At 38.8% G+C, this 19136-nt stretch overlaps 1 protein-coding gene across 1 annotated transcript in view; it reads right to left on the bottom strand.

The window, feature by feature from the left end:
* The window catches only part of atp9b (ATPase phospholipid transporting 9B), a 312373-nt gene that overhangs the window by 110036 nt on the left and 183201 nt on the right, over window positions 1–19136 (bottom strand). The window contains exons 10-11 of the mRNA XM_073050696.1: window positions 17557–17632; window positions 8788–8864 (exon numbers count right to left, since the gene is read on the bottom strand). Coding sequence (XP_072906797.1) covers window positions 8788–8864; window positions 17557–17632 — 153 coding nt within the window. The remainder of the gene's footprint in view (window positions 1–8787; window positions 8865–17556; window positions 17633–19136) is intronic.

Below are 19136 nucleotides of genomic sequence, written 5' to 3'. Positions count from 1 at the left end.
TCAAAGTCTTACTATCAACAGGCCTGGGGTGCTTCATTACTGCAACAAAATATATGGAATTATCTGAAAATAATTCCTTCCTTAATAGTCATTGCTAAAGCATGCAAATGAAGAAAACTGTCCCAAAAACTCTACTGAAGGAATTAACATCTTATACATATGACTTTAATAAAAGTATTCTACTTTCAAATTTACATTGCAATTCAATTTTTGGCAAGCATTTCTGAGAACAAACATAACTGAAAGCAATGCTCATATCATTACTCATTTCTGTTTATCGCTTATTTCTGAATTGTTGACATCAAAAGTGTAACCAGGTCTTAAATGAAAGAGTGCTGTTGCGACCTAATTACAGTATCAGTGAGCAGGTCATTGGTCAACTGATACTTGAGCAACTTGGATCTTCTCATTCTATATCATTAGTAATGTTTGTGGGAGGATGAATAGTAAATTTGCCAGCCATTTCTTGTCCTGTGATTACATTGTTAAATAAACATAACTGCATTGCAACAATCTTGCTCGACTACCTTGCATTGTCTTGCATACGCTTTTGAAGATGTTGTAAGGTCCCGTAACCTCTATCCACTATACTCAGTAAATCCATACCTTGGCGACCACAAGGACATTACTTCTCCCGAGCATTACAACTCCCCTGATGCTAAATAACCAAAAAAATCAACATGACGAGTTATTGGACTTATTCAACTCCTAACCCACCTTTCAGCACAATGGATGCAAGGATCCTTTGAACAGAAACATAGTGCAAAAGCAAGTGCTTGGCAAACACAAGCAATAACGCAATGATCCATTGTACTACCTATATGTATGTTGTTAAGAGTAGCTCCTTCAATAAAGAGCCTTTGATAGAGTCTACAGTTTAACAAGTTGTCACAAATAGAATTTTGTATTCATATTTTCATGCATTAACCAATTAAAGGAGATCATGAAAGAACATTTAAAAAGCATAAAAATAAAATACTTGAAAACTTTGGCAATTCCATTGACCATGAATCATGAAACATCACTGCCATCCACATAACATTTCTCAAGACAACTAAATTTCTATCTTGTGATTTACTTATAGGTCTAGTTTTAAAATGTATGGTAAACAACCACTTAAGAGACAGCAAAATTGAATTACTTTGCTTGCCTGGTGGACATAAGATAAGAACATCCTGGAGGAGGCAGTCAGGATTTGACAATAAATTTCAATTGTTCCTTTCTTAATAATTCAGAATCGCGTACAAATACGTAACAATTTTAATAAAAAAGATTTCTATATTCAAGTAGATTTTACTGGTCTGATCAAAACACATCTGAAAATATAAATTAAATTCTCAATAAAAATAAGATAATTATATAAAAATAACATTTCAAAACAAGTAAACATGTGCACATCCAATCCATAAGCAAGATTAGCCAGCTGCTAGTAAAATGTCACATTGCATTCCTAAAAATGCTTCTATCCCTCATGGTTAATTAGGGTCTGAAATTGACATTTATCATTGATAAGTCTAACTTGAACACCAGGAGATTTATGAAATTTCTGTATAATTAATTACTTGACACATTCTATTTTAAGGAGAAACCAGAATTTCCAAAATAAAAGCCTACAAACTTAAAAGTTTAACTGAAATACACACACAGTTGTTTGCAACAGATGAGAATCAAAAATGTGCATCAAGTACATCAAAACAGATTTCTGCAAATTAATTTACACATATCTGAATCGCATTTTGAAATCTTCTATTTTGTATTCAGTTCTTAAGGGTACTGGTAGTCATTGCCGTTTACATATTAATATATCATGCACATCTAATTTAACCCTATACCAAATTTAGCAAAGGACTACATAATTCTAATTCTAGTCTTCCAAAACTGATTACCACAATATTCAGTGAAATAAACAATACTTTTAAAATAAATAAGTATACTAGCTTCTGCCTTGTTTATTTTCTTTACCAATGTCAATACTTATGTAAATTAATTTGTAATAGGATGTCTCAGCAAGCAACAACTCAAATGCTTCCATGCAATTACAAAGCAATCGAGCTAACAATGGTCTTTGAGTAAATACCAAGGTTATACCAAAGTGGGTATGTTTAATTTTGTGGTAGTTGAATTTTCTCTGCAACTTTCACTCCATTTTATTTATTTTATGTGAATTGATTCCTTGATGAAGTGAGCAATGTCTGATACACAACATGAAAATTAAGTATTCAATTAAGCCTTTTAATTCCTTAACAATTGCAACTTCAGGAACAGTTTTTGATAAAAAGAAACTTGTGTTCTTGATATCCATAGTCAGGCCTGTAGGTCTGTATCCAAAAAACAAAATCATCAGCATGAGTGATTTTAAAAACCTGGAGAAAATTTTACATAACAATCTGCGATTTATTGCCATTAAACATAATTCATGCTTTATTAGTAATGGGATATTTATTGAGGTAGAGCAAATATTCAGGTTTTAAGCTTTTATATGCTTAAGTACAAGTACAGTATTTCTCAAGGAAACTTGCATTTACAAAGTCCCTTTCATGCCCAGAAAGCCCCATTTTCAAGTCATTGTTGCAATATAGAAAACTTGAGAAAAATAAATTATTACATCAATTGCTCCACTGTGAGGAAGGACAGGCAGATGATAGGGTAAAATTGCAATCAGTGGGATGATTTAGTGCAGCAGAGGGCCAAAATCTGAAAGGGTGATGAATACCATAGAACCATGGAACACTATAGCACAGTACAGGCTCTTCAGCCCTCCATGTTGTGCCGACCCATATAATCCTTAAAAAAAAGTACTAAACCCAGACTACCCCATAACCCTCCATTTTTCTTTCATCCATGTGCCTGTCCAAGAGGCTCTTAAATACCCCTAATGTTTTAGCCTCTACCATCATCCCTGGCAAGTCATTCCAGGCACTCACAAACCTCTGTATAAAAAACTTACCCCTGATGTCTCTCCTAAACTTCCCTCCTTAATTTTGTACATATGCCTTTGCATATGTACAAAATACAGGAAAACAGGACTAAAGGTGTTATATTTGAATGCACGCAGTATACAGAATAAGGTAGATGATATAGTAGCGCAGTTAGAGGTTGGCACGTATGATGCTGCACACATTGCTATGCTGTGGCTGAAAGAAGATCATAGTTGGGAGCTTAACATCCAAGGATACACATTGTATCAAAAGGATAGGCAGGTAGGCAGAGGTGTGGGGTGGCTTTATTGAATGAATTTAATGAAATCAGATCTTTAGAAAGAGGTGACATAGGATCGGACAATGTAGAATCCTTGTGGGCAGAGTTAAAAAACTGCAAGGATAAAAAAAGCCCTGATGATGGTTATATACAGGCTTCCAAACAGTAGCCAGGATGTGGTCTACAAAGTCCAGAGAGCGATAGAAAAGGAATGTTAGGTCATGGGGGGGGGGGGGGGGGGTGGACTTCAATATACGGGTAGATTGGGAAAATCAGGTTGGTGCAGGATCTGAAGAAAGGGAATTTGTAGAATGCCTACAAAATGGCTTTTTTAGAGCAGCCTGCGGTTGAGCCCACTAGAAGAATGGCAATTCTAGATTCAGTGTTATATAACAACCCTGATTTGATTAAGGAGCTTAAGCTGAAGGACTTGGACAGATTAGGAGAATGGACAAAAAAGTGGCAAATGAAATACAATGTTGGAAAATGCATGGTCATGCACTTCGGTAGTAGAAATAAATGTGCAGACTATTTTCTAAATGGGGAGAAAATCCAAACATCTGAGATGCAAATGGATTTGGGAGTCCTTGTGCAGAACACCCTAAAGGTTAACTTGCAGGTTGAGTCAGTGGTGAGGAAGGAAAATGCAATGTTAGCATTCATTTCAGCAGGTCTTTATAAGGCACTGGTGAGGACTCACCTTGAGTACTGTCAGCAGTTTGGGGCTCCCCATCTAAAAAAAGATGTGCTAGCATTGGAAAGGGTCCAGAGGCAGTTCACAAGGATAATTCTGGGAATGAAAGGGTTATCATATGAGGAACATTTGATGGCTCTGGGCCTGTAATTGCGGGAATTTAGAAGGATGAGGGAGGAATCTCATTGAAACCTTTTGAATGTTGAAACGCCTATTGAGAGCGCATGTGAAAAGTATGTTTCCCATGGTGGGGGAGTTTAGGACAAGAAGCCACAGCCTCAGGATAAAGAGGCATCCATTTAGAACAGAGATGCAGGAAAATTTCTTTAGCCAGAGGGTGCTGAATTTGTTACCACATGCTGCTGTGGGGGCCTGGTCGTTGAGTGTACTTAAGGCAGAGCTTGATAGGTTCTTGATTGGACACAGCGCCCAAGGTATGGGGAGACGGACGGGAAATGGGATTGATGAGGGGGAAAAAGGATCAGCCATGATTAAATGACGGAGCAGACTCGATGGGCCGAATGGCCTAATTCTGCCCCAATGTCTTATGGAATCTTTAGGAGACAGTGATCATAATATGATCGAATTCATGCTGCAGTTTAGGAAAGAGAAGCTAAAACATGATGTATTAGTATTGCAGTGGAAGCATGGGAGAAGACCTGGATAAAGTTGATTGGAAAGGGTCACTAGCAGGGCTAACAGCAGAACAGCAGCGGCTGGAGTATCTGAGAGCAATTCAGAAGAAGCAGGAAAGAGACATATCAACGATGGAAGAAGTGTTCCAAAGAGAGGATGTGGCAACAGTGACTGCAAGAGAATAGTGGGAGAACTGGAGAATTGAGAAGCTTTTGAAAAAACAACAGAAGGCAATTAAAGTAAGTAAAGATGAAACATGAAGGTAAGCTAGCCAATAATATCAAAGAAGATACCAAATATTTTTCAGATAAATAAAGAGTAAAAGAGAGGCAAGAGAGGATATTGGATCAGAGGAAAATGTCACTGGAAAGGTAGCAATGGTAGCAAAGAAATGGCGGGCAAACTTAATGAGTATTTTGCTTCAGTCTTCAGAGTGGAAGACTCTAGCAGAATGCTGGAAATGCTGGAGTGTCAGGGTGCAGAAGTGAGGGTCGGTGCCAAGGGGAAAATGCTTGGGAAGCTGAAAAGTCTGAAGGTAGATAAGTCACCTGGACCAGATGGACTACACCTCAGGGTTCTGAAAGAGGTAGCTGAAGAGATTATGGAGGCATTAGTAATGATCTTTCAAGAACCACAACATACTGGAGTGGTCCTGGAGGACTGGAAAATTGCAAATGTCGCCCCACTGTTTAAGAAGAGAGGGAGGCAGAAGAAAGGAAATTATAGGCCATTTAGCCTGACTTCAGTGGTTTGAAAGAATTTGGAATCTTTTACTAAGGATGAAGTTTCGGGGTCCTTGGAGGCACATGACAAAATATACCAAAGCCAGTATGATTTCCTTATGGGGAAATCTTGCCTGACAAAATTTGCTGTAATTCTTTGAGAAAATAACAGGCAGGGTTGACAAAGAAGTGTTGTCGTTTATTTGGATTTTCAGAAAACTTTTGACAAAGTGCCACATGAGGCTGCTTAACAAGATAACAGCCCATGGTATTACAGGAAAGATACTAGCATGGATAGAAGATTGGCTGACTGGCGACTAGTAGTGTGCCGCAGGGTTCGGTGCTGGGATCGCTTCATTTCACATTACAAGTCAATGATCTGGATGAAGGAGTTGACAGCTTTATGGCCAGGTTTGTGGATGATGCAAGGATAGGTGGCAGGGCAGGTAGCGTTGAGGAAGCAGGATGTCTGCCGAAGGACTTAACTTGGGAGAATGGGAAAAAAAAAGTGGCAGATGGAATATAGCGTAGGGAAATATGCAGTCATGCACTTTGGTAACAGGAATAAAGGACTATTTTCTAAAGGGGGAGAAAATTCAAAAATCAGAGGAGCAAAGGGATGCACAAGTCTTTGTGTAGGATTCCCTAAAGGTTAACTTAAAGGTTGAGCTGGGGGTTAGGAAGGCAAATGTAATGTTAGCATTCATTTTGAGAGAACTAGAATAAAGATGTAATGCTGAGGCCTTATAATGCATTACTGAGGCCTCACTTGGAAGTATTTAGAGCAGTTTTGGGCCCTTTATCTAAGAAAAGAAGTACTGGCACTGGAGGGAATACAGAGGAGGTTCGCAGGAATGAAATGGTTAACATACGAGGAGCAGTTGATAGTTCTGGGCCTGTGCTCACTGGAGTTTAGAAGAATGGGGTGGGGGGGGGGGTGGTCTCACTGAAGCCCATTGAATATTGAAAGCCCTAGACAGAGTGAATATGGAGAAGATGATTCTTCTTGTGGGGGAATCGAGGACTGAGCAGCACAGTCTCAGAATAGAGGGCTATTCATTTCAAACAGAAATAAGGAAAAATTTCTTTAGCCAGGGGCCGTGGAATTCATTGCCACGGATGGTGTTGCATGCCAAGTCATTGGATATAGTTAAGGCACAGGTTGATAGATTTTTGACTAATCGGGGCATCAAAGGTTATGGGGAGAAGGCAGAAGAATGGTGCTGAGAGGGTTGATAAATCAGCCATGATGGAATGGTGGAACAGACTCAATGGGCCAAATGGCCTAAATCTGCTTCTATGTCTTATGGTCACTCAGTGAAGATGAATATATCTGATTTAACAACGATGTAAAGAATAGATATAACTTATTTCTGGTCTCCAAATACAGTAAATGGAAACTATAAATGGTATTCAGAAAGAAAAAAATAAATTCTTATAAAACATATCTCAAATCAAATGCTGGAGAGTGGCATCTGTTAGCTTTAATGCTTGGTGCTAAAGGACTCCTGAAGCTTGAGAATGAGTTTTGCATGACTACTGCAACATTGAATATTTTTATAAAACTATGTTTTAGATTTATACTGAATATTATTTTTCTGTGAAGGCCTAAATTTTTTTTTTTTATATCCTTAATATGTAAGAGAAGGCACCTTGGTATTTAGATTTGAGTAAGAAATTTCCAAGAATACAGAATGATGATAGCTGGGGAAGCCAGGTACAGTATTCAGTATTTTAAAAGACTAACATTGAAGTATTAATTTCCAATGAGGTTATGGTAAATACAAACCAAGATTAAATTACCAGCAGCTAAAAATCCACTAAGGACAGCTACCCACATTTTAATATAGCAATTCAATTTCACTATTATTTTAATAGAAACAAATTCTTATTCTGTATTTCTGAACAGTGACCTACTGGTAGGGCTAATCTCAGTAAGGACATTACAAAGCACTGAGTGGTCAGCATGTTTGAATAATAATGCTCACTTTATTCAGAAATGTGCAGTGAAGTCTGATGTAACAGCAGACATTCTGTTGCCTTGCAAAGCTTATATTGGGTTTACCTTGAGCAGTATTTTGCTAATTGGTACAAACAGCTTTTATACTTTAAAGCAGAGTAATATCTAAATAAATTGCAGTGTTGTTCTTGAATTATTTTAACTTCATGGTGCAATTACACTTGTTAAATATAATGACCATACCTATCCTAATAATGCACGGCAAATTTTTAGGGGAATTGATATTATTCAGAGCTAACAATGCTAGTCTGAAGGAAGGCATAATGATACATCCCATTATTATTCATGCAATGAGTCAGAGCACCTACCTCTGTGTCAGAGACAGTTGAAAGCATCTTTTTATTAGAAAAACAAATCAATATGCTCTAGGGCTTACAATAACTGCTGCAGGCAATTTGTATTATCACTCCTTTCACAGGGATCTGCACTCAGAATAACTTATGACAATGAACACTATGAAACCACTGACTGTCACAATTGACAAGTTGTAGTGCTTTTTTTGGGATAAGTTCAATCACGTGAATTTTCATCATGCTCACTACATCATTACTACTAGTGATTAAATGCATTTTGGTTAAGATGTGGTAAAATACTACGCCCATCATAAATAAGTCTTCATGAATTATTAGCTACATCCAAAATTTAGTTCCAGAAAGTGCACAAAGTAATGGGCATTGGGAAACGTGTCTTAAAATTTAGATGCATTCAATCTGGTTTCAGATTTTCAAAGTCACCTCTCTAACAAAGCTTTGTTGAATGCGCTAAGCCCCTAAAAGACAAATATTGAGAATTGTGTTATGGTGAGCAGCAATAGCAACTTCTTAGTATTTTTATCTCTATAAAGGTGCCTATCTGTACAATAACAGGAAAGAGTAAATGGAAATAATGCAATTTAGTAAATTCAGAATAGAGCACTGTAAAAGCAATAGCAGTATTGATGCCAAAGGTCTTTAAAGCCATCTCCGCAGCTCATTACGATTCTTACCCAATTGAAATGCATTTTATAGATTAAATACACAAACCATTTTGATCAATTATGTTAAGTTAGGTCACTTTTAAATAAATTACATTATTTTTATGCATACCTAAATCACTTGTGCCTGAAAGCAAGAACAAAAAAAAAACACCAGAAAAATGATAGAGGATGGTAGCCAGCAGCAATTAGCAGAAGAAAAGGTTTTGTGAAATTTCAAATTTGATTCATTCCTGCTTTCTCTCAGGTCAATACTATTTACTCATCAAGAATCTGTTTGGTATTCACATGTTATGCCTTAACATGTTTGACATTGTACTCGATTTGTGAAGTGGTTTCTGTCTCAAGGCAGAATATGCATTCGGAAGCTTGATTTCTGAGCTTCAATTTGCACAAAAAAGATAAAGGTAAAAATTTATAAATTAAACATGTCAAAATAAGCACGAAGTAGCGATTGGATGGAGAAATTGGCTGCCACAGATCCGAAAAACTAATTACATACAGTGAGGGGGAAAAGGCAGTTCAAAACTATATTCAAATTTACCTTATTTTTAGGATTGGAAGTGTTCATTACACTGCGAGTTTCTTTTCCTGTGTATATTACCACCCCTATCACAGTGCCTGTAAAACAAAAACCATAATAAATTGAATGGTTCGGAATCAAAGAGACATTGCCAATTTTCACTGATCTAAGAAAGCTGACTTGACAAAATTATGGATCAAATTCCTTAAAAGCATATTATTCTAAAATAATATTTTATTATGCAATGCTGGAATCCACATTCACAAAATAAAAATTTTGAGCCACACCCTCGAATATTTAGAAAAACATATTTGAAAACTAAAAAAGATAAAATTGGAAAAAATGCTGTACTTGCAGATTAGAAAATTGCATCTCTGAGCAAGACAATCAATAACTACATTTTGTTCATTATAACAATTTCAACTTTATTTATAATGTGATCATTTTTACAGGTCAACATAGTTATTTTAGAGTCACAATATCAAAAAATATAGACAGCACCCAATTTTGAAACCATCCAGAGAATAAAACAAATATTAGATGCACTGAATTGTATTTGGCAGTCAAGAAGGTGAGAAGAATTAGCAAACAACTCATTAAAGGTACTGAATTACAGTACAGACAGACTAGCATCACAATGAATGTTGTTAACAATTCAGAATTTCAACCCTCCAACACTAACAAGCTTTGAAAGACACCAACCTCTCTGACCTTTCCTTGCCCTTTGAACAAGAAATACAATAGTGTGGAGCAGACCAAAGCACAAATTATTACGCTACTTACAAATACAATAAAGATTACAGAAAATAGACTGCTTATTTGTTCATCACCCGATTTTAAAAAGATGTCATTACTCAAGAATAATTATACTACAAAAATAGTTTAATTTTCAACTGGCCCCTGAAAGAATTAAAAACAATGCTACAAAGTTAATTTTCTAATATAAAAGAAATTCTGGGGGGAAAAAAACACCTTGCAAATTTACTAATGTCCCTGTGGTTGGTAGTTACAGACAAAATCCTGTTTAGACACACAGTCACTACATATCGAGGTCAATCTGTGGATCAAGGTCAGACTGGGGAAGAGTGCTTAGGGAATTGTGTGGGGAACACCTCAAAACCTTCAGCTCCTATTGCTGCTGCACTGACAATTACAGTGGAGACAGGCCACAGATCAATACTGTGGAGGATCACTAAAACCATACTGATGTAAGTATATGAGGGTTCAATGCACAGCGGAATACTAAGATGCAATAAATCCAGACGATAAGTGTCCCATTAGTATTTTTATTAGTTGATGCCATTTCTGAAAGGTTTATTAATAAGGCATAAGTGGTATATTGATACAAGAAGGTCCCTGTTGGATATTACAAAGCAAACCACAAGTATAATATAGCAATGTAGATGAAAAATGCATTCACTCAGCATTTGTTTCAACTAATGGCTTGTAATGAACCATCTTAGTACACTGCTACGTTCTAAACAGAAGGAAAAATGCCAAATCCACTATTCCAGTTACTTAAGCAGAGCTCTGCTATGTGCACTAGGCCATTAGTGGACCCAAAAACATAAAAATCACTCGCTTGTGGGAAAAAATGTCTGTGTGTTAATGTAAAAAAGTCCTACACATGCAAAACCTTGAAGCATTGAAAAGCTGTTTAAACATGAGCTTCAGTGTAATCAGGTTTCTCAGGTGTGTTAAAACTCTTGAAGCTATTACTACTTGCCAAGCCAATTTCTGATGACTTACTTTCATTACAGTATACCATCTTAACCAGTGAAGAACTTTGAACAGTGCTACAAGCTCAGGTATATACAAAGGAAATTACATTTCATTTGACCACCAAAGGGACAGATTGCCAGCACCCTTTCTATTCAATTGCAGCTAAAACCCTGAGCAAACTATGCCAGAATCTGTTTGTCACAACTGTCACTGAATGCTCTACTTAAACTTATCACCCGTAGTTATCAGAATCATATTTATTTATCACTGACAAATGATGGGAAGGCTATTGTCTTCTAGTAGCAGTCTAGCTCAGAGACATAAAAAAATTTAAATAACGAAAAGAAATGATGCAAAAAAAAAGAGCAACACACACAAAATGCTGGAGGAACTCAGCAGATTAGGCAGCATCTAACAAGAAAGTACAGTCGACATTTCAGGCCAAAACCTTTCAGTAGGATTGGAGAAAAAAAGCTGAGGAGTAGATTTGAAAGGTAGGGGGTGGGAGAGTGAAACGCAAGATGATAGGTGGAACCTGAAGAGAAAGGGGATGGAGTAAAGAGACAGAAAGTAAATTGGTAAAAGAGACTGAAGGCCATGGAAGGAAAAAAGAGGGAAGGAGCACCAGAGGCAGGTGATGGGCAGGCAAGGAGATATGGTGAGAGAGGGAAAAGGGGGTGGGAAATGGTGAAAGACAGCGGGCGGTGGGCATTACTGGAAGTTCGAGAAATCTATGTTCATGCCATCAGGTTGGAGGCTACTCAAACAAATATAAGCTATTCTCCCAACCAAAGTGTGGTCTCATCATGACACTGGAGGAGGCTATGGATAGACATAGCGGAAAGGGAATGGGAAGTGGATTAAAATGGTGGTCACTGGGAGATCCTGCTTTTTCAGGCGGATGGAGCATAGGTGCTTGGAGAAGCAGTCTCCCAATCTACCTCAGGTCTCACTGATATACAGGAGGTTACACCAGGAGCACCGGACACAATATACAGACTCACAGATAAAGTGTTGCCTCACCTGAAAGGACTGCTTAGGGCCCTGAATGGCAGTGGAGGAAGAAGTGTAGGGGCAGGTGTAGCACTTGCTCTGCTAGCAAGGATAAGTGCCAGAAGGAGATCAGTGGGGAGGAATAAATGGACAAGGGAGTCACATAGGAGCGATCCCTGTGGAAAGCAGAAAGTGAGGGGGGGGGGGGGTTGGGGGGGGAAGATGTACTTGGTGGTGGGATCCTGTTGGAGATGGCTGAAGTTGAGGAGAATTATGTGTTGGATGTGGAGACTGGTAGGGTGGTAGGTGAGGACAAGAGGAACCCTGTCCCTGGTAGAGTGGCGGGAGGATGGAGTAAGAGCAGGCGTGCATGAAATGCAAGAGAGTGGGGAATAACAGGCAATGTTCATGGATCGTTCAGAAATCTGATGGCAGAGAGAAAGAAGCTGCTCCTAAATCATTGTACATGGCTTCAGGCCCCTGTACTTCCTTCCATGTTAACAGTAATAAGAAGAGGGTTTTTCCCAGATAGTCAGTGGTCCTAGTGATGGATACCACTAACTTAATGCACTGCCTCTTGAAGATGTCCTTGATGGTGGGGTGGGTGGTGCCTGATAGAGCTTGATGAGCAGAGAACCTTCTGCAACTTCTTGCAATCCTGTGCATTGGAGCCTCCATATGAGGACTCTGATGCAAACAGTCAGAATACCATGCATCACAGATCTACAGAAATATGTAAGCATCTTTGGTGACATACCAAATCTCCTAAAACTCCTAATGAAGTATAGCAGCTAGTGTGCTTCCTTCATGACTACATCAATGTGTTAGGCATAGGATAGATCTTTTGAGATGTCGTTGCCCAGGAATTTGACACTGCTCACCCCTTGCACCACTGACCCTTCAATGAGGACTGGTGTGTGTTCTCCCAGCTTCCTCTTCCTCAAGTCCTTGATCCTGCTGCAGTTGTGACATCTCTGAACCTCAGCCAATCTCACTCCTGTAAGCCTCCTTATTGCTATCTGATGTTCTACCAACAACAGTGGTGCTCATCATCAAATTTATAGATGGTGCTCGAGCTGTGCTTAGGCACAAGGTCATTAATGCAGAAATAGTACAGCAGTGGGATAAACCTGCCTCCTTGCGGTATGCCTTTGTTGATAATCTGCAAAGAGGAAATATTATTACTAATCCACACTGACTGTTGTCTCCCAAAAAGCAAGCTGCAATGTGAGATAGAGGCCCAGGTTTTGAAGCGTGGGAGAGTGGAAGCCAATAAAATTGTGTCTGCTACAGACACGTTCGCCACTGGTGGCAAAGTGGCATCAGTGCCGGACTTCAGAGCGAAGGCTCCCAAGTTCGAATCCAGCCGGCTCCCTTGCGCGCTTTCCATCCTTGCTGGGTTGTGCATCGGCCTCATAAAAATAAGAAAGCCTGCTAAAATAACCGCAGTCACGATGGCACCCTGATGACTCCACTTGGAGTTAGGGGCTTTCTTCTTCTTCTGCTGAAGACACGTTATGGCAATAGGTTCAGGTTCCTCAACTCAATTCAGCAACTCAAAACACTTGATTATAGTAGATCTGAGAGGTATTGGTCGCAAGCCATTGAGGCAGCTAACACTGCAATTCTTGGGTACTGGAAAGATCACTGCCCTGTGGAAGCAGGCAATAACCCCAGACTGCAGGAATGAAAGGTTGAAGATGTCTTGAAATATTCCAGCCATTTGGTAAGCACAGGTTTTCAATATGCAGCCAGGTATACCTTCAGGACCTTTACCTTGCGAGGGTTCGCCATCTTGAAAGTCGTTCAGATATCGGCCTCTGAGACAGCATTCACAGGGTTGTTGGATGCTGTTGGGATTTTGTACATGCTGCCCAATTACCTACCACTTCATGTGTTTTTGGACTTAAATTGGCTCCCAGTCATAAAACAATTCTAATTCACATTTTTCCATATCTAGTTATTCCAATGCCTTCTTATCTGACCTTCCTAAATCAACTATTACCTTGAACTCATTATTCATCCACTTGCAGGAAGTGGTCATTGTTAGTAAAACCAATATTTATTGCCCAGATCTGTACTGGGGAGGTTCTTCCTTAAATTGTTGCAGTGTGGCAAGGAGACCCAAGGTTTAGATGGGGTGTTGGTGCAGTATTTCCAAGATCAAATGATGCTCAACCTTGAAGGGGAAGTTGCCAGTGCAGCTGTCCCCATGTGCATCTTACTTTCTGCCCTCCAAGCCAGAAGAGGTCATGGCTTGAATGGTATCACATTAACACATTTGATGAGTTGCTGCATTTTGCTGATAATATACAGTACACTGCATCAGTCACAAGGCTGTGAATGTTTGGATGGATAAGCAAGCAGTCTGCTTTGTCTTAAATAGTACAAGTTTCTGCAGGGTAATTGGATTTCTTCAGAAGAGTTGATTGAGAGACTAAGTCACCCTTCAGCTGATAGCTCCCTTGCACATGATTTTCCTATTTGCTGTTTTCTGAAAGGCCACTATAATTCACAACTTAAGTTTGCTGGCCTTACACTAAGATCCCCTGTACTTTGAAAATAACATGGCACAGGCAAACTGTTTAGAAATGGATGCAGAATGTGCCTTTCAGGTACACAGAAATATACTTAAAGGAAAAAGATCCATTTAGCGCTTTGGCCACATTGTTAAGACAAGGCAAGTCTCTGCAACTGGAATAATGGCAACATCTGAGTTCCGAGTTAGATACAAAATAAAAATGATTTTAGGTCGCGAATAAGTTAAAGGTTTAAGAAATTTAGTATTCCAATGCTGAAATCTACTGCTTTACAATATAACATTTAAATAAGTGAGCGCTATACCAATCTCCATAATTAGTTTCTGTACTCTGCAACTTAAGGAAAATGAAGAGTAAAAATAGGTTGAAGCTTTCAAGCCCCAGACACTTGTTATTGGAACAAGTTGTGGTAGTTTTTACCACTCAGACCACAGGTCTTGAAATTTCTTTGCTAATTATGTACATGAATCTCAGGGATGTTACAGCAATATAATAAGCAAGGCCTAGATTTTGAGGCCCTGCACCAATAATTAACTTTAAAATCTCACAGCTGAAAATCTGGGTAAATTATTATCTCCCTTTCACTTTGGAAAAGCAGGCAACTGGTCTAATAACAAACAGCAGGTTTCTCCCCACTACATTCTCAGCCATGATGCAGGGTCTTGACCTAAATCACTGACTGTCCCTTTCCTTGACCTTTTGATTTCCTCCAGCAGTTCTTTGGTTTTTTTTGCTCCTAATTCCACCACCCGCAGTCTCAAGTCTCCATTTTGTTTCACTATTGTGAAGTTCCTTCACGGTGTGCCAACTTTGAAGGTGCTTTCTTCCTTTATTTGACAAGAGTTCCGTGAATTCCTTTGATTGCTCTCCATCAGTGGTTTCTACTATTTTACTCTTCAACCATATTTTTACCACGCACTTGGTTACATCCAACACCTGTTGCATCCCTCTCTCTCATTTCTTTATTCATCCTTTGGCACTCTCAGTTCTGGAAAACATTGACAATCCTTTTGCCTCCACAGATACTGTTTCATGCACTGAGTTCATCCAGAATGTTTGAAGTGACACAAAGATATAGCACTGGCACATTCAATGTAATTTCAATGGTATTCAAGAATAACTTCACCATGCCTATTTGCAAAAAGTAATCAATTTTCTGTGTTTTGCCCCTTTATTTTGAACTATGATACCTGTCATTTAAACTTCTCCTGCCTTATACCCAATGACATTCCTTTTCCTTACTTTCTCACTAATTTTTTTTGTACTTGATTAAAACATACACTCAGCAGCTACTTTATTAGAAGCACCTTTCTATTACTGGGTAGGATCCTCCTCCTCCCTTTGCCTCCAAAACAGCCTGAATTGCTTTGAGATTCTGGTCCACGTTGACAAGATAGAATCACACAGCTGCTGCAGATTTACTGGCTCACATTCATGTTGCAAATCTCTCATGCCAACACAACCCAAAGGTGCTCTATTGGATTTGGTGACTGTGAAGGCCATTGAAGTAGAATGAACTCATTGTCACATTCACGGAACTAGCTAGAGATGCGCTTTGTGACATGATGTGGTATCCTGTTGGAGGACGTCATTAGAAGTGGGTAGACTGTTGCCATAAAGGGATGCACCTGGTCAGCAACAACACTCAGGTAAGCTGGGGCATTTAAATGATGCTCAATCGATATTAAAACACCTAATCTGAGGGTAGTGGGGTGGAGATGCGTCTCTATCAAAGAAGGTGTAAGGCGCTGCTAGACTGCATGTCACCCTTGGACAAGGTGTAGCACCTGTTTAGCACCCTCCTCTTCCACCTATCGATCAGGGTCATGTGAAGTCATGGTCAGTCGTAAGAGCAGCTGGTGGATATCACAATCCCTGTTTATGCGACCACTGACATCAGGCAGACAATCTCTGAAGAGTATTGTTAATGGCTGGGGTCACCGTCCTGTAAGGACGCTGCCCAGAAGAAAGGAATTGCAAACCACTTCTGTAGAAAAATTTGCCAAGCGAAATCATGGTTGACGACCTTTTCGCCCAGTTTCTGAGGTAGTCGAACAATCCTGACTGGCACCACCAACAATCATTCAACAGTTAAAGTCACTTTGATCATATTTCTTCACCACTCCGATGTTTGGTCATAACCATAAATGAACCTCTTGACTATGTCTGCATTCTTTTACACATTGAGTTACTGCCACATGATAGGATGATTAAATATTTACATCAACGAGCAGGTGTACAGCTTTGCCTAATGAAGTGGCCACTGAGTGTATTCCTCTAAGCTTGGCACTTGCAAACCTCTGAGCTCCTCCAGAATTTGGTGTGTGCTTATTGCTCAAAGATTTCTAACACCTGCAGAATCTTGTTTCTCTCACTTGGCTGTAATGAAATATCTTTTTCACAGATATTACCTGATCAAAGTATTTCTAGCAATGACTTCTTAATGTCAAAAATTTCCTTCAATTGAACACTTGGGAAATAAAAACTACCACCTTATGCCATCACCACAATCTCAATTCATTAGTATTGAATGCACTGCTCTATCTGACAGATGTATTAAATTGAATAGTTTCTGTAAGCTTGGTGTAATTTTCAGCCCCAAGATGAGCAATCATCTAGTAAAGCAACATCAGTGAATTTCCAAGTCAGAATGCAGTGCCAGCTTGGAAGGTCACTGGCAGCTTGTGACATTTCTATGCACCTTCTGTACATCCTTTTTAGTGGCACAGATAATGGATTTGGGAAGTGATGTCAAGAGTCGTCTTACCAGGTTGGAAATGGGTACAGAGGAAGGGGAGAGCAAAGACACACACAGGTTTCAAAAAAAAATGTTAAACTGCAAGTGAATGCTGAATAAAACTCAGGACAAACTTAAGAAATTTATGCAAACCAATCAAACAATTGCTAATGCCTCTTCAAGGGAATAACCCCACGAAAGCAGTTCAATATTGATTTGGTAAATCCTGGGACTTGAGGAGCATTTTGCATTGGTTTCTCCTCAATCCTGGAAAACAGTGACATACGGAGATAAGCATGTTATAATAAGCCTTGCTTTGATTTTGCTGGGCCCATAAAGCTCCACTCTTCTGATGAGACTGCTTAATTACAGAAATATTTGAACAGTGTATTATATCTACAATGTATAAATCATTCTACATTTGATGCATCATAATTCTCATTAAAAGAAAAGCACCAATATTCATCAATTTTTCACTTTACAAGGTTATTATATAGCTTTAAGTTGCCAGGAAAATTTCTAATTCTGCTTTCAGAATTAGTTTTGCTACATGCCTTCCTTTAAAATTACTACAAAGTCCTTGATTCATTTTCTAAATTCAAAGTTTTGTATATGTAAAGAGATAAGATTCTCTGTAAACTGGTTGAGAATTAATGGAATGCCTATAAATTCATAACCATTTAATTGCTTGAAGTTCATAAACTCTTATGTATTTTATTTCAGAAGCAAAACCATAAACTTCAAGGAGTCTGTGTTGTCCCAAATCACAAAGCATGAGTCACCAAATATGATACTCACCAGAAGCTACTACTGTGCTGGCCCAGAGTGTATTTTCTGCACCCAGACTTTCATGGATTGAAGGGTCACTATCTTCCTGCAAAGAAATAAATGTAAATATATTTTGCATTTGTGCAAAAAAAAAATCAGCTTAATACAAATTATTTCTTTGCCAACAATGTTTAAAGTTCATAAACAGATTAAAAAGAGCAGGGAACTTTCTGACATCATTAGATTACAACATGGGTGGATTTTTTTTTAGTGCAAAGGGCTAGAGAATGCAGGAGGAATTCAACTACGCAGAACCAATGATGCTCTTTCTGCTGTCTCGCTAATTTTCTTCTTTTGGCCCATGCCCATATTTATATATACTTACTGTAATTAATAGTTTTTATTATTACATGTTGCAATGTATTGCTGCTGCAAAACAACAAATTTCACGATATATGCCAGTGATATTAAACCCAATTCGGATCTTCACTCTTCATGGGACTATTTCTCAACAGTACTGATGTACTATTAGGCATCACTGTTGATCCTGATCTTATATTTAGCCAGTATCCAGGAATGCCAGCAGCAGAGTGACTAAATCATGTACGGAGGTGGGAAACCAGGATCAATTTTCTTCTATCTAATCCAAGGCACGGAAACCACCAGCAATTCCTGCACTTCTGCCTCCAGCTAAGCCTAGCTATTCCATTCAGCCAAAAGACTGAATCAGGTTTATTATCACCGGCATCGTGAATTTTGTCAAGTTAGCAGCAGCAGTTCAACGCAATACATGATAATATAGAAGGGGAATAAATAAATCACTGTAAATATATATATATGTATTTAATAGATTAAAAATAGTGCAAAAACAGAAATAATATATATTTTTTAAAAGTGAGGTAGTGTGCATTGGTTCAATGTCCATTGAGGAATTGTATAGCAGAGGGGAAAGGAGCTGTTTCTGAACCACCGAGTGTGTGCCTTCAGACTTCTGTATCCCCTTCCTGATGGTAACAATGAGAAGAGGGCATGCCCTGGGTGTTGGAGGTCTTTAATAATGGACATTGCCTTTCAAAGGCACCGCTCTTTGAAGAGGTCTTGGGTACCACTTTGGCTAATACCCAAGATGGTGCTAATTTTACGAGTTTCTGTAGCTTCTTTCAGCCCCCCACCATACCAGACAATGATATACTGTCAGAATACTCTCTACAGTACACCTATAGAAGTTTTCGAGTGTATTAGTTCATAGAGCAAATCTCTTCAAACTCCTAAAGAAATACAGCCACTGTGTTGCCTTCTTTATAGCTGTATCGATATGTTGGGACAAGGTTAGATCCTCAGGGGTCTTGATGCAGGGACTTAAAATTGCTCACTCTCTGATCCCTCTGTGAGGATTGGTTCATGTTCCCTCGTTTTACCTTATCTGAAGCCCACAATCAGTTTTTTCATCTTACTGACATTGAGTGCAAGGTTGTTGTTGGATCACCACTTGACCAGCTGGCATAAATTACCTCTCTATGTCCTCTTATCTCCATCTGAGATTCTACCAACAATGGTTGCATTATCAGCAAATTTATAGATGGCATTTGAGCTATGCCAGTCACACAGTC

This window comes from Hemitrygon akajei, chromosome 1 (genome assembly GCF_048418815.1).
Source record: "Hemitrygon akajei chromosome 1, sHemAka1.3, whole genome shotgun sequence".
Taxonomy (NCBI): domain Eukaryota; kingdom Metazoa; phylum Chordata; class Chondrichthyes; order Myliobatiformes; family Dasyatidae; genus Hemitrygon; species Hemitrygon akajei.
The sequence above is the reverse complement of the archived record's forward strand: the minus strand, read 5'-3'. Positions and strand labels throughout refer to the sequence as shown.